This window comes from Petromyzon marinus, chromosome 52 (assembly GCF_048934315.1).
Source record: "Petromyzon marinus isolate PM22_M1 ecotype Great Lakes invasive population chromosome 52, UKy_Petmar_22M1.pri1.0, whole genome shotgun sequence".
Lineage (NCBI taxonomy): Eukaryota > Metazoa > Chordata > Hyperoartia > Petromyzontiformes > Petromyzontidae > Petromyzon > Petromyzon marinus.
In genome coordinates, this window is record NC_133718.1 from 7,375,734 (window position 1) to 7,391,102 (window position 15,369).

Below are 15,369 nucleotides of genomic sequence, written 5' to 3' on the forward strand. Positions count from 1 at the left end.
GAGCCCTGTGGCTCGACCGCTCCACGTGGCGTTGCAAGCGCGACCCCTACTGATGTAATTTGGTATTCAAACTTGAATTTTGAGCTTTCGTGACTGCAGGAATTATTCTTTGTTTTTTTCGGTAAAGTCACGTAGAAATAAGAAATAATAAAATTACATAGTAGTGTACGACGTTTCTATTGCAACACAAGCAATCATCATCAGGTACAGAAGAGCTAAATTTACGAGAGAGACATAACCGCAGATATATATACAGACACAGATACAACAGGGGATAGAGAGAGCACACTAAATCAAACAGGGTTTAGCAAAATTTTGCTTAACCCTGTTTGATTTAGTGTGCTCCCACGTTTAGTGTGCTCCCACGTTTCTCTCTCTCTGTATCCCCTGTTGTATCTGTGTCTGTATATATATCTGCGGTTATGTCTCCTCTCTCTCGTAAATTTAGCTCTTCTGTACCTGATGATGATTGCTTGTGTTGCAATAGAAACGTCGTACACTATTATGTAATTTTATTATTTCTTATTTCTACGTGACTTTACCGAAAAAAAACAAATAATAATTTGGTATTCTATTTGATCGAAACTAAAAAATTGGTTATCGGAAAACATTTATTTTTAAATGTAATTTCTCTGACCTATTTACGTGCAATTAAGGCCATTCCCCAAAACGTCACCTGTTTCCTTTTAAGGCCACATCATGATGCTTTTGTTTTATCAGTATAACAATATAACGTACCTTTTTATGTTAAAACAATTCGTAATAATAATTAATAATATAACACACATTACCCCGAGTCAGCATCTCCCTGCTTGAACGTTCACCTCAGCAGTATTAACCAGGGCGGCCGTGGAGCTCGAACCAGGGCGGCCGTGGAGCTCGAACCAGGGCGGCCGTGGAGCTCGAACCACGGCGAGCCACTAACAAGTAGCAACGCATGCCACAACTTGGCCGTGCCACCGCCCCATGCCAGACGGTCTATGTGCTCAATGCAGACGAGGTCTCATAATGCGACGAGTTCCACTGAGAGCCCCAGCACGATGTCCGCAGGCTCGATGCCGATTATGAGGTCTAATGCCAATGAGATCCCAGGGCCAAGAACCGACAAGGACCAAGTCCCCAATGCTGATGATTTCTAAGCGTGACGAGGTTCGTAGCGCAGCAGCGAGGAAGCCTGCAACAGGTGAAGGCAAGGTACTGTAGTGGCAATGAGGAACGGAGGATAGCTAAGGATATGACTTGCTACTGTAGTACATCTGTGAGGAATACACCGTAATTTAATCCGAAACACAAAAGCCATGAAATGCTTCATGTTAAAAGTACTTTAATTTGTTTCACAATGAAAACAGACATCGCAGTGCACCCAAAGCCAAAACGTGTATTTGTACAGACAGGTATGTACAGTGATCATTAACCCTACCCAGTTTCAAAATAAAAAAAAATATGACAAAAGCATTACATCACAACTTACTCAAAACGTAAATCAAGACACCTGGGCAAAGCAACCTGCAAGTTACATTGTACATCAAGCCATCAGCATACATTCCTGGATACAGCAACACGTGGCTGTGTCCAGTGGTAAAAAAGTGGACAGGCTATGCGACTTTTGATTTGAAGCTTTCGTGACTGCAGGAATCCCATACTCTTTGGTTCTTTCGGTAAAGTCACGTCGGTAGAAAAATAATAGATCACGACGTTTCGATCGCCACACAAGCAACCGTCTTCAGGTGAAGACGGTGACTTCACCGAATAAACCAAAGAGTATAGACTATGCGACGTACAACGGATGAGTGTCGCTGTTAATTCATCCACGTGCCACACCTGCACGCTTAACCACGCAGGCACAAAGAGGATGTCCAATTAATTAATTCGAAATCAACTTCACATTAAGACTGGACCCGTACTCACAGCTAATATGGCATTTATAGTCCTATGGGATTGCCTGGCACCCGCCACAGGAATGAGGAATTACCACAACTGGTTCAGAGCAACTTACGCAGATGCTCTCCACGCCATTGCACATTTGAGCAGGGTGGGAAACTTTGAATTGACTCCCAACTAAAGCCACGTGTTCTTTCTTACTCACCAACACGTATTACTTCTAAAGAGAAACTATAACCAAATGCAAGTGGTTAGAGTGTTCGACTCGACGATCTGGACAAGAGTTCAACAACGTGGTCAGGGTAAAATGTGCCAGTCGTTCCTTCGAGTCAATCGTACCACCTCGTTATCACAATCGAATGTGGTCGTCCTTTTGAGATACCGGCCACCTGCATGGAAATGTGGAATTTCTACCACTGTCTGAGAGTGTCCACCAGAGAGCATCACCCCAGGGAGATGCTTTTCCTTTAAGAGAGAGGTTTGAAGGGTCATGTGTTTTTTAAACAATCTTGCTCATCCAAAGCATTATTACAGAAAACCATGACGTAAAACAAACTGATAATCCTTTTCTACACATTTTGCATGTGGTAGCAAACCGGAGTATCTGGACAAAGCCCAGGCATGCAAGAGGATAACACTGCGTTGCATGTCTCGTGCACACAATGATCTCTGCATGATCCAGCAACCCCCACCTCCAAAGCAGTGTACGACAGGCATGGCAACATCTGGCAAATTACAGAATTGTCACTGCAAAACGGTCACTCCCAGTTCACCTGAAGCATACAGACATGGGCAATAATAAACGAGGCTTAAAGTGCAAAAAAACATATTACAGCGACACGGGAATAAATTTAGGACGAGCTAAGCCCTGAGAATGTGCATACGCACACGAGAGTCAAAGCAGGCCACGTAGCACTGTGCTTGATGCACAATAGAAAGATTGCAAAAGTCAAACCCCTGGGGGAAATTGGAAGCAGCAGTACACAATGGAGGTCAACAGTGGTATGTAAATGGACAGACTGGGCCCCACCATGGGGAAAAAGAATTTGCGCAATTTATCAATTTTACAGAAAGATGAGCATTACCCAAATATATATGGACACACTCTGACATGACTAAATGTCCATTCATCATGTGAAGGCCCAGGTTCATTATTTTGCACGGTAGAATTCAGAGACGTCAGTCGCACAAAAATAATAAATTCCCTCCTAGAAATAGAATGTTAATGCTAAAACATTGCTCTCTGACAACGCTGCAGTGTCTCTCACGGACAATGGTAAGCAGTTGGTGCCCTTTGGTAATCGGTCGAAGATGTAACGAGGTGGCCACGAGAACAGAACGTTTCAAATGCCAACAAAGTGGCTAAGTGGCATGCACTTTGAACTTGACTCCCCCGCAATGTTACTAAGGGAACACGAATGCTGAAGTGTTCATACCCTCAGACCTACGAGTTTATTATTCTTCCATAATCAACATTGTCACAAATAGCTGTATGGTTCGTATATGCGGTTTTATTGTATCTTTCTGTACAATTCACCACCTGAACTATTAATTAAAATAATCAATGGATCCGGTTTTTTTTTCAGGAATAATCTTACATTGGGATGTTTTGCCAAATACTCTTTGATGCTTATTTTTGCAAGTGGGAGAAAATTGGCATATCTGAAAACAATCCCATGCATACTAAGGGATGACAATCAGTAGGTCATAAGGACAGGTCACCAAACCCACTTGCTTTATTGCCATCTAGTAGCTACGTCATAGCCCTGCAAGATCAGTCACACAGTGACGTTCACGTGATCCAGCAACCACACATAGAAGCACTGGATCGCAGGGATGCCGCACCATGCCTGGCAAACGCGGTGACTTTTTAAAAGTAATTATGAAGTTTAACTTTGGAAATAAAGGTATAAAGTGAATGGGTGGATACATACACTGGTTGCCCAATTTTGTCTTCATTTAACTGGTGGATGAGAACACCCTTTAGACAAGACATTAGTCTTTTTGGAAGAGAAAGGACAGAATTGAAAACGGCAGTGAAAAAAACAAGAAAACTTTATACGCTTTTCACAACCAAAGTTTTGTTCACCAAATTTGGATAAGGAAAGCCCGAAAATCGTAAACTTGCACTGCGCTGAGTCCACATGGCAATGTTTTTGATGACATACATGAATGTCATATTGGTCATTATACATGTAACAATAAAAACAAATACATGACAAAGCGTAAAGAGAACGTTGACATTTGTCACTTACTAAATAAAGTGAAACAGGACAATGTGTACTCCTTAGAAAAAATAAAAGCTCGATGTGAGAGGCATGCAGCCTTTTCACTTAATTCTTAATCATGCAGAGCCCCTTTGAATCAAACATATTTCACACCCGGATGATTGCAGCTCTCCATGTCAGTCATCGTGCCGAACAACACGCAGCACGACACGAAGTACAACACGAAGACACATCAGGATCACAATATGGTAGCCGGCACTAAAATATATTACATCTGAGGCTAAGCACGGTTATTCTCCTCGAGTATTGCTCGGAGGGGTGAGCACCAAGGACATTTGGGTTGTTGGTGAAAACAGAGTTAATTGCTGAAATGGGAGGGCAATCGACTGTTTGTGGCAGCTCTTAACCAAAATCCCTGTTTGGTAGTAAGTGATATCGTGTTTTATGAGATGACACCATGTTAATAGTTACCGGTCAGCTCAGAAAACATGAACTCGTGAAACGACTCAAGACTGTTAACCTGAAAACAAACAAAGCCCTCACCAAAGTATTAAAAAACTCAAACAATATCAACAGTATTCCTTAACTAATTCAAAAAAACACTAATTCTGTGTTTATTTTAGTCAGTCATTGGTGACTGGGATCCAACCCATACTTTTGGCATTGATGGCTTAGTGCCCTGACCTAAGTATAGCTATACTCCCCGGGCCACTCAGCCACTTGTTGCACAGATTGACTTTGACAGCATCATTAGACACGATACAAAATAGGATGAACACACGCACATATCTATTTTCCTTGAAAGTTAATTCGACTTGAAGTTATATCATTCACATTTACTTCTTTATAACAAAAATAAATTCCTACCAAGAGACCCACTGAAAGTGGATCGCACACCGAATCCAAACCTTTTCATTATCCCTCCCAAAGTGTTGATGCTTCTCGGAAGATAATAAGATTTCAGGCTCCCGAACAACACTCATTAATTCTACCAACACGCGAGTGTGAAATTTATGTACAAAACTTTTCTGGTGAACGGCAAAAGCACTGTCGCTCTTTGCTTGGCCTTTCATTTTTTTTTTCCCCCCAGTGCAGTCGGTGAACTCCTACATCCAACATCGCGTGGTGTCCTGTGGATGAAACACAGAGCATTTGCATGTCAACAAAGCACGACTCTTTCAATACGATAACAAAGAGCCCCCATTGGTGCCAAGTAGGGAATCTGCTGCCTGAAAGTGCCTTGCTAAGGCCAGGGGAGAATGCGAGGTGTGAACAGTAACTTTGCCCAGCCACCTTGGTCTCCCCAGTGTTGTCGATTGCAGACATATCATCTCAAACACTCATTTCATGCTGAAATTACTTATCTTCTTTGCTTCTTTCGGTAAAGTCACGTAGAATGAGAATAAAATAATAAATTGATTAAATAAAATAACACAATAATATTCTCACGACGTTTCGGCCACAACACAAGCGGCCTTCATCAGGTGAAGGGACGAGACTGTCTGGAGGATGAAGGCCGCTTGTGTTGTGGCCGAAACGTCGTGAGAATATTAGTGTCATTTTATTTGATCAATTTATTATTTTATTCTCATTCTACGTGACTTTACCGAAAGAACCAAAGAAGATGAAATTACTTAGTCCAGGAGTCGGCAACCTGCAGCTCCGGAACCACATGTGACGTTATTTATTTAGAGTCACCGTCTCGTATTCACATGCATTGCACTTCTTGAAATACTGAGTATTTATTTAACTGAATTCGAGAAAAAAAAGCCTCCTCTTGTTATTTTGTTTTCTGACCCCTGACCTAGGAGAAGTTAAGGACAGGCTGACAATCCCTTGGCACTGATGTGCAGGGTCATAAAACAAATTAAGATCAATGGGATTGCAATGTTGTTAATTAATTATAGTATTACTCCACTCTACCTCTCACACAAACATATACTACTAGCTTTTATTGCCCGTCCAAGGACGGTTGTATATTGCAGTTAATCTGAAATATTCAATAGAAAAATTGTTCAGCTCATGATTTTTGACGAGGGGGGGGGGGGGGGGGGGGTGCCCCATGTGGCGTAACGTCACCCGTTAATGGTTATTGTGGAGGGATGCGGCATGTGGAGTGACGTCACCGGCTCATGATTATTAATGAGGGGAGGGGTGCCCCATGTGGAGTAACGTCACCCGTTAATGGTTATTGTGGAGGGATGCGGCAAGGGGAGTGACGTCACCCGCTCATGATTATTAATGAGGGGAGGGGTGCCCCATGTGGAGTAACGTCACCCGTTAATGGTTATTGTGGAGGGATGCGGCAAGTGGAGTGACGTCACCCGCTCATGATTATTAATGAGGGGAGGGGTGCCCCATGTGGAGTAACGTCACCCGTTAATGGTTATTGTGGAGGGATGCAGCAAGTGGAGTGACGTCACCCGCTCATGATTATTAATGAGGGGAGGGGTGCCCCATGTGGAGTAACGTCACCCGTTAATGGTTATTGTGGAGGGATGCGGCAAGTGGAGTGACATCACCCGCTCATGATTATTAATGGGAGGGGTGCGGCATGTGGAGTGACGTTACCCACTCATGATTATTAATGGAAGGGGTGCGGCATGTGGAGTGACGTTACCCGCTCATGATTATTAATGAGGGATGCAGCATGTGTAGTGACGTCACCCGCTCATGATTATTAATGAGGGAAGGGGTGCGGCATGTGGAGTGCGTGACTTTGTGCGTTAGTGTAAATGTCCACGTGGGCATGGAAATTAAGGGGGGGGGGGGCTCTTTTGCAGTGACGTCACACACGAATGTAGCACTGTGCTGCTTAGATTTCTTTTTTACCATCATTTTCTGTAAAGCAAAGTCATATTTGAAGCGACTTTGCGGAATAAATTATTTAATTCAGCTCCACCTTCGTCTGCGTTAGTGTAAAAATCCACCCACTCATGAATATTAATGAGGTGGGGTGGGCCCGTGGAGTGACTTCACGTGGGGGGGTGGGCCTCGTGGAGTGACGTCACACAGGGACACACATTCTTGGCGTATTATATTAGTAATTCTTATAAACTAAGCACACTCAAACCTCAATACAAATTGCATATTAAATAAATCAGTGTTCTGCATTTAAAGGGAAAAAAAGCACTTAGAAATGTGCTTATCTTTACAATAAAGAAAAGACCAGGGTCTTGGGTTCGGAGCTGTCCGAAACTATTAATGAAGAACTGTTGATGAGAAAACAAATTAAGTGCCTCTCAGGAGACCCGGATTAGCGCTATCAGGACATTACTGCAGTGATTATGAATTAGAGAGTACAGCAGCCCATACCACAATAACATCACGCCTTTGATATAAAGCTAGGACATAATAATAGGGTTTTTCCCCTTTTTTCTGGCAACAAAACTGAAACCTTTTTTTTTACAAGGATTCATGTCTGCCTTTTGGCGTCATCTGGTCTAGCACCAATTGAGACTAGGCTCTAAAGAAAGCTGTCTCTGGTGTGGACCAATCAGTTTCAAGGACAATGCATATATTATAAGAGTGTGTTTTTTGTTTGCATTTTGACTGCAAGTATTGTGGTTAATGCAGACATGAATCCTTGTAAAAAAAGGTTTCAGTTTTGTTGCCAAAAAAGGGGAAAAACCCTATTATTATATTTTGGTACTGGCAAAGGAGGTCCAATGCTGTAAAGCTAGGACAATTAATCAATTAAATTAACTCAATTAAATTGACTCGACTACTTGTTTGTGGTCGATTACTCCTGAAGGCCGGAAACCCCCGACAAGTCAAGCCCAGGTTGATGCCACTGACGATGTTGGTGACTTCACCAAGCTCTGCCCATCACCTCTCATCCAGCGGCAGATGTGGGAACAAAGGTGAGTCTCTTTATTTTTATCTACATAACAAGATCTACCTATACTCTTTGGTTCTATTCGGTAAAGTCACGTAGGTAAAAAATAAAACAACAAAAATCACGTTTCGGCCACAACACAAGCGGCCTTCATCAGGTGAAGGGACCAGACTGTCTCGAGGACAGCGCTGGAGTGAACACAGCCAAGCTCAGACCGCGACCTTTAAGCTATGTGAGAGTAATTAAGGTGCCTTGACAAAGCTTAAAGGTCGCGGTCTGAGCTTGGCTGTGTTTCACTGCAGCGCTGTCCTCGAGACAGTCTGGTCCCTTCACCTGATGAAGGCCGCTTGTGTTGTGGCCGAAACGTCGTGAGAATATTATTTTTGTTGTTTTATTTTTTACCTACGTGACTTTACCGAGTAGAACCAAAGAGTATGGATCCTTGCAGTCACGAAAGCATCAAATCTAGAAAAGATGTACCTATATTCTTGGTTCTTTCGGTAAAGTCACGTAGAAGAGAAACAATAAAATAATAAAAATATAAAACAATATTCTCACGACGTTTAGACTGCAACACAAGCAATCATCAGGTGTGAAAACCACAAGAAGAACATTTTCTTGTTGTGGTTTTCACACAAGAAAATTTTCACACCACAACAAGAACATTTTCTTGGTGGTTTTCACACCTGATGGTGATTGCTTGTGTTGCAGTCGTAACGTCGTGAAAATTTTATTGTTTTATATTTTTATTATTTTATTGTATCCCTTCTACGCGACTTTACCGAAAGAACCAATAATATGAATCCCTGGAGTCACGGAAGCTTTAAATCAAGATCTACCTGTTTGTGGGTTGCATATTCCTTTAGGCAATGGGAGAATAACATTTACATTTAAAGCACCTTCACCACAGTTGTCAGAAGGAATTAATAATTCGTAGGCTGTGGTACATCTTATGTAGTTAGGCAACAAATGTGCACAATTACTCTACTATTGAGCACTGGGAAGTAGGTGATGTGTCCCAGTGTGCATGTAGAGAGCTGTTTGTTAGATACAGTTAGCACAGTAGAGGGCACAGCTACTGCATCTGCCAGTAATCTCAGTCAGTCAACCCATGGCACCTGGGACTGTCCCGTGACCTCCTGCCAGCAAACCTTCGACACTTCACGTGGCCTCAAAAGTGCACCTGGGCCTGGCACAGACGCCGTGGTGACGTCCTCACCACTTATTGGCGAACGGTGTTGTCGTTACATGCAGATGCGCTGACATGTGAAATGCACCTCATCTCCGGCCCTGGCGAGCTTCGAAGAGGGTGGTGTCCTCATCGTCGTCATCGTCCTCCTGCTCCAGGGCGGCGAGTTCGATGTGCTCAGCTGATGTGCTCAGCACCCCGTATCGCTTGTTCCTTCTCGACCGCTTGCCCACGCTGTCAACAGAGACTATTGGTGACTCCCACCTCAAGGATTTCCATGTAGCACCAGCAGCTGGGCAAGTGGGTACGGTTAAAGGGCACAGGTCGTGGCGTTTTCTACGACTGCACATCTGCGAAAAAGAGCTTCATAGCTCATCGGATTTCTCCAGGACAAATCAAGGTTCTGATTCTGAGTGAAACGTTGCTCCTTATTCCTGCGTCCAGCCCCATGGCCTGAAAGTTCCCTTTCCTGAATCACCCGTGCCTCCAACCCCCTGCTCAATAGCTTCATCTTCTCCTCTGCCTACGACCGACTGCCTCTGAACAAAATACGTACAACAAATTCAATATGCCCACGGCTTCCGTCAAGCGTCTTGAGATGCGGTTGCATTCGACCAGCATACATGTCAACCCATTATCAGTGCCTAAATTACAGACAAATTCAGACCTTATTGGTCACCACGTGCCCTTAAAAATCTCAACGTTCATCCTACAAAGTCCCATCACAAGGGAGAAACAGACAATTTTATTTTTCCCGTATTAAAACGGCTGTACGTCGTCCTACGGACGTGAAAACTCAATTTCTCTGTACAAGAATACGGGTAACCCGTATGGGTTGTCAGCTATGGTACCAGTGGCGTTCACTGCAAGGCCCACGGACCACTAGCGGTCCCTGGTGGCCTTCAGTGCGGCCACCCGACAATCCACCGCATTTTGAAACACCCCTTGCAGGCGGTGTGGCGGCCTTCAACATCGATGTCTTATCGGCGAAAGTAACCCCCCCACACACCTCTGAATATTAGCTAAGAACACCGAATTAGACGCTATGTAAACTCGCAGAGCAATACCCAATTGTGTTGCACAAAGTGATATAGATGTCTTGCGACCCCCCACCCCCGCCCCCTTTATTTCTCTAAAACGCAATGTTTCTTTAGTAAGTGAGACTTATTTAATACATAAATTTATATGCAAAGGTGGGGGAGGGGGGATGTTCTCGGTCAATTAATTGGAGAATCACAAGACATGTGGACCAACCTGTACAGTAATCAAAAACTTCACCGCATTGGTCAAGAGCGGCTTTGGCGATCACCCTTAGCAGCAAACAAGGTCCGTACCTAATGGTGCGGATGATAAAGTATATGACCACCACGGCCGTGACGCCGATGAGGACGTAGAGAGCGCGCTGGATCATGAGGTTGTCGAACGGGGACTTGTACGCGCCGTCAGGCGCCGAGGCCTCCTTGCTGGGGGACTCGGTGCGGTTGAACGCGGCAGCCTTGTTAGGCGAGGCCGAGGCTTTGCCGGGGATCGCCGTGGCGGCAGCCGCGGCGAGGCTGGAGGTGGCGAGCGCCGCCAGACCGAGCAGCGCGCCGAGGTAGCGGACCGGCATGACGCTTGCTTGTTGTTATTGTTTTGTAAGAAGGCGGCGGGAGTTTAAATGTTGGCCAGAGTGCAGAAGATGATCCTCTGTTGCTGTGCACGGCGGACTGGCGAAACAGGGCCGCCGCGTTCTCAGACGATCACAATCGCGCCTCTCCCATTGGTTGACGAGCGACCGTCGACGTCATTACGCTGCTTCGTGACGTAAGCGCGCAGCGAGAGCGTGCGCGTCCAACGTCGTTACGCTGCTTCGTGACGTAAGCGCGCAGCGAGCGTGCGCGTCTGGCCCCATTGTTCCCCAGCTCTGTCGTCCCGACAGTTTTTTGTTCCTTCACCTGAAGAAGGCCGCTTGCGTTGTGGCCGAAACGTCGTGAGAATTTTATTGTTTTATTTTATTATTTTATTCTCATTCTACAATGACTTTACCGAAAGAACCAAAGAAGATGAATTCTTGCAGTCACGAAAGCTTTAAATCGAAATATAAGGCCACTTTGTTGAGCTGTCACTTGTGGGCAGGTCGCTTCTGATCAAATCAGTTAATGCCCAAGTGGGGTTCTGCCTTGTAGGATGTGTCTTGTATGTGTTTGGCTGATTTGTTTACCTTTACTCTAATGGTTCTTTCGGTAAAGTCACGTAGGTAGAAAAATTTAATGAAACAAAAAATAATTATTTTATTTTTCTACTTGCGTGACTTTACCGAAAGAACCAAATATTCTTGGCGATCACGAAAGCTTCAAATCAAGATTGTTTACCTTTCTTGTACTTTGCACTGCTATCGGTTTTTTTTTTGTACTGTTGTTCTTAACCGCCCCTAACTGGACATCTGTGAAAAAAGAGCTTCATAGCTCATCGGATTCCTCCAGTGTGAATAAATATTCTGATTCTGTGTCTCATAAGCAGAGTCAGGCTTGAAAATTTTAGAATAGGATTTACGCTTTCTGGCAATAAAACAGGTGTTAAGATGTTCAAGTACCAAATCGAAACCTTTTGCAAGGAGTGAAGTTGTTTGCATGTTCACAAGTATGTGTGGATAATGCCAACTTAATTCTTATTTTTTTCACACTTTGATACTGGCAAAAAAGGTCCCATTTTTTTTAGAGCCGGGCTTGTTTGAACGAATGCCGCTTGATTAACACGCTTGTAGCTCCATTATAATGAAGCCTCCCACTCTTCTCTGTTGCCCATTCTCTTCCCTCCCATTGTCCCCTCCACTCCTTCCCGTCCCTCCCCATGCTTAAGCCCTTTAGTGACCAACCCCCACCCCTCCCCACAAAGTACTCCTCTGTCGCCGCTGTCACTCATTCCCCAACACCTCCTTGTGGCACTGCCCCTGCCAACTACACGGTACATTAGGCGCCGTCCATAAATGACGTCACGCGATTTTGGACGAATTTTGACCCCCCCCCCCCCCTCGTCACACGGCGTCACAAAAAGTCAGACCCCCCCTCAAATATGACGTCACAAGGCTCTGCCCCCCTCCCCCCAAAAAAAACATTTCCATTCTGAAAATAAAGCATGCTTCAAATCGCTTTAAACTATTGTCATTGTAGTGCGTATTTAATGTGGCGCTGCACTCTGATGTTGTAGGAGTGTTGTTATAACAATTAGTGTTGTTATAACAATTCTATATTCATTTAAAGTTTCGCATTTTGATGTGACGTCACATTTCTCAACCCCCCCCCCCTCGTCACATTGTCGTACCCCCTCCCCCCCCCCAAGGTGCGTGATGTCATTTATGGACGGCCCCTTATCCCGTTCTGCGTCGCCGTTGTGGCAAGCGCCTCAAGTGAAGGCGCCCTTTAAATTTAGATTGGATTCGTTAGCAAGTGACGGTGAAGCGTGCCGTGGCATTGTTAGGTCACGGCACTGCTGTCAAGTGCGTTGACGTGTTAAAACGCCTGCAAGTGCCCTCGCTTGCAGAGTTTGAAGCTCTTGTCTCGTGAGGTATTTAGAGTTTCGGATAAGAATAATAAAAACCCCATCGTATTTCTAAGGACAATTTCGGATCTTTTTCCGATTTTACGTAACATTTATATGTTGATGTGAAGATATATTGGTGCTAACAACAGTGCCGTCACACTACGGCACTTTGTGTCACCGCTTTTGAGCGGTAAAATATTCGAGTTCAGTGAATTTTGTCACTTCCAGTTATCACGTGAATGCGAAAGGAAAGTTAAATTAGGATCTTCCGAAGTGTTGTATCACTGTGGTACCCATGTAGTCTCCTTTTACTGGTAGGAACGAAGTTGTAAACTGATAAACTGAGTGTACCAGCCTGCAATAGATTAATGTGTCCGTCCGTCCCCTTTCAATACTTTAACGAAGTGAAATCTCGTGCTGTTGGGGTGTAAAAATAAAATTGCGCAAAATTCCAATGTTCCTACCAGCCCACCCTGCAGGGACCTGTTTGCGTGTGTTAGTTTGTTATCATTTCCCCGCACCTCCGATTGGCAAGGCTGGTTACGTACGGTGCGAAAGAAGTTCAACATACACACGTAGTCTGCGCTCCTTCGACAGAGAAAAAGCAAGCCTGCGTGAACTCTTCTCTCCTGAAGCCCTCCCCGTGGCGAGCAGACGTCCTTCGTCATTGGCTTTTTTTTCTCTTTGACGAGCAGAGAATCGAGTTTGAGAATAACATTGAGTTTGTACCATCCATCAATTTCCAGCAGATGGCATCCCATAGCCTATACTGCGTTAATGGGGTCCATGCGGTTGCTGCAGGTTTAATTGACTGGCTCTGATTTCTAGAGCAGCTCCGCTCTCGAATAGAGAGAGATCATACCTGTCAACCCATACGGTTTACCCGTCTTCTTGTACTGGGAAATGTAGTTTTCAGGGCCATACGGCGTACAGCCGTTTCAATAAGGGCAACATTGTTTTTGTCTATGTGTTTGCGTTTCTCCCTTGTGATGATGGGACTTTGTAGGATGGACGTTGAGATTTATAAGGGCACGGGGTGACCAATAAGGTCTGAATTGGTCTGTAATAAGGTAGGGCACTGGTAAGGGGTTGGCAGGTATAGAGAGAGGAGAGAGAGGGGACGACTCGGAGACTTGAGAAAGAACCACAGAAAATAACGGAGAGGCAGCAAAGCATCCTTCCTAGGGCATTAGTCTGCCAGTAGGGGGCATTGCTTGCTGTACCTAATCACAATTGAGTAATTTGCGACAGGCCATTCCATTCTGTCTCCGCGTCAATGTATGGACACGTTATAATGTCACAGGCCACAGAATACACTGCAACGTTGCAGAGAAGACCATGTTACAGACAACAATAAGGCTGTGATATCACAAGAGAGATGTAGTGTGGAGACTAAGGTTGCAATTCATGTAAGTTCATAAGTTTACAAGAGGTGCATCAATCCCATGTGTAAGAATCAGGGTTGTATCGATGTATCGATTCATTGGACGATATTGATCATACGGTTCACAAGAACACGCATTGATTCTCTTGTTTTAAAACAAATATACAGTATATAGAGCGTCCCTCCTGAAAAATCTCGCTGGATGAAGCCTATTTTCTCATAGACGTACGTGTTACAATGGTCTTTCCATGTTTTCGAAGGCGTTATCACTGGGCCATACAATCTTTGACGAACTTGAGGCTTCAGTACTTGTTGAACATTATTCAATTCTACTTGTATTGTACGCACTATTGATTCTAACAAATTTAAGGCCCAAGCAACATCCATGACACCTCCCATTATCACGGTTGGCTACGTACGGTGCGGAAGAAGTTCAACATGTACACATGTCACGGCACCTCTCATCGTACTTCTGTAAAACGTGTAGCTTCACATCCATTGCTCAACCCTTTCCTGACCTTTTGACACTCCTGTCCACTGCTTTCGCCTTTCGTTTTGGCACTCGTATTCAATGTGCTCCTTTCTGCAAGGGGTATGTAAAATTACTTCGACATATTTCCTTCGACAAAAAGAACAACCGAAGCTAGCAGCAGCAGCAGCAGATGGCTACGCCCAGCCCGTGACACTGGGCCCTGCCATGACGGGGTGACGCCATCAGATCGAGATTACAGTTGGTTAACCTGCGAAATATTTGTGTTTAACTTTCAATTTTCATCATTAAACGTTACTATTTAGAAAATGCTTACGTTACAATTTTTGTTTCTTGAGCCCGTAACTATGAAACGCATCGTGTAAGTGCGAGTATGTCCCTAAAATATGAATCGCGTAACTGTGAATTTGTGCCATGTGGGTCGCGTTGCGCGAGGGATGCCTCCACTCCATATATACATATTTACAGGGTTTCATAGTTTCATAGTATTATTTATTTGGTATAGCCCTGTGAGCCATTCGGCTCTTGAATCGGGTGCAACCGCAACAAACAAACAAAACAAAAACATGAACAAGAAAACATCTTAAAGTGACTTTGTGCATGTGCAAACATAAATTCCAGGAAAAAAACATCAAAATATTCCTGATATAGCACCGTACACCAACGCTGTGTGCAAAAATCCCAGTGGGATGCAAGTCAAACAACAACAACAAAACTTAGATTAAGGCCATCAGTCTAACTCCGCACTACAATAAACAAAAACCTGGCCAAACCAAAAACTTTTAGAAATCACCAAAATAAAGCCATAAATGCAATGTAACAGTGATCATAGGAACTGTG

General features: G+C 44.2%; 1 protein-coding gene across 1 annotated transcript; it reads right to left on the bottom strand.

Moving 5' to 3' along the window:
• Positions 1-5,090: 5,090 nt before the first annotated feature.
• LOC116953485 (membrane protein FAM174A-like) lies at positions 5,091-10,909 on the bottom strand. The gene is made up of 3 exons (XM_032973735.2): positions 10,471-10,909; positions 9,225-9,370; positions 5,091-5,239 (listed from the first exon to the last, which is right to left on the bottom strand). The coding sequence occupies exons 1-2, from the start codon at positions 10,743-10,745 to the stop codon at positions 9,226-9,228; spliced, it is 420 nt and encodes a 139-aa protein (XP_032829626.1). The 5' UTR covers positions 10,746-10,909; the 3' UTR covers positions 5,091-5,239; position 9,225.
• Positions 10,910-15,369: the final 4,460 nt, after the last annotated feature.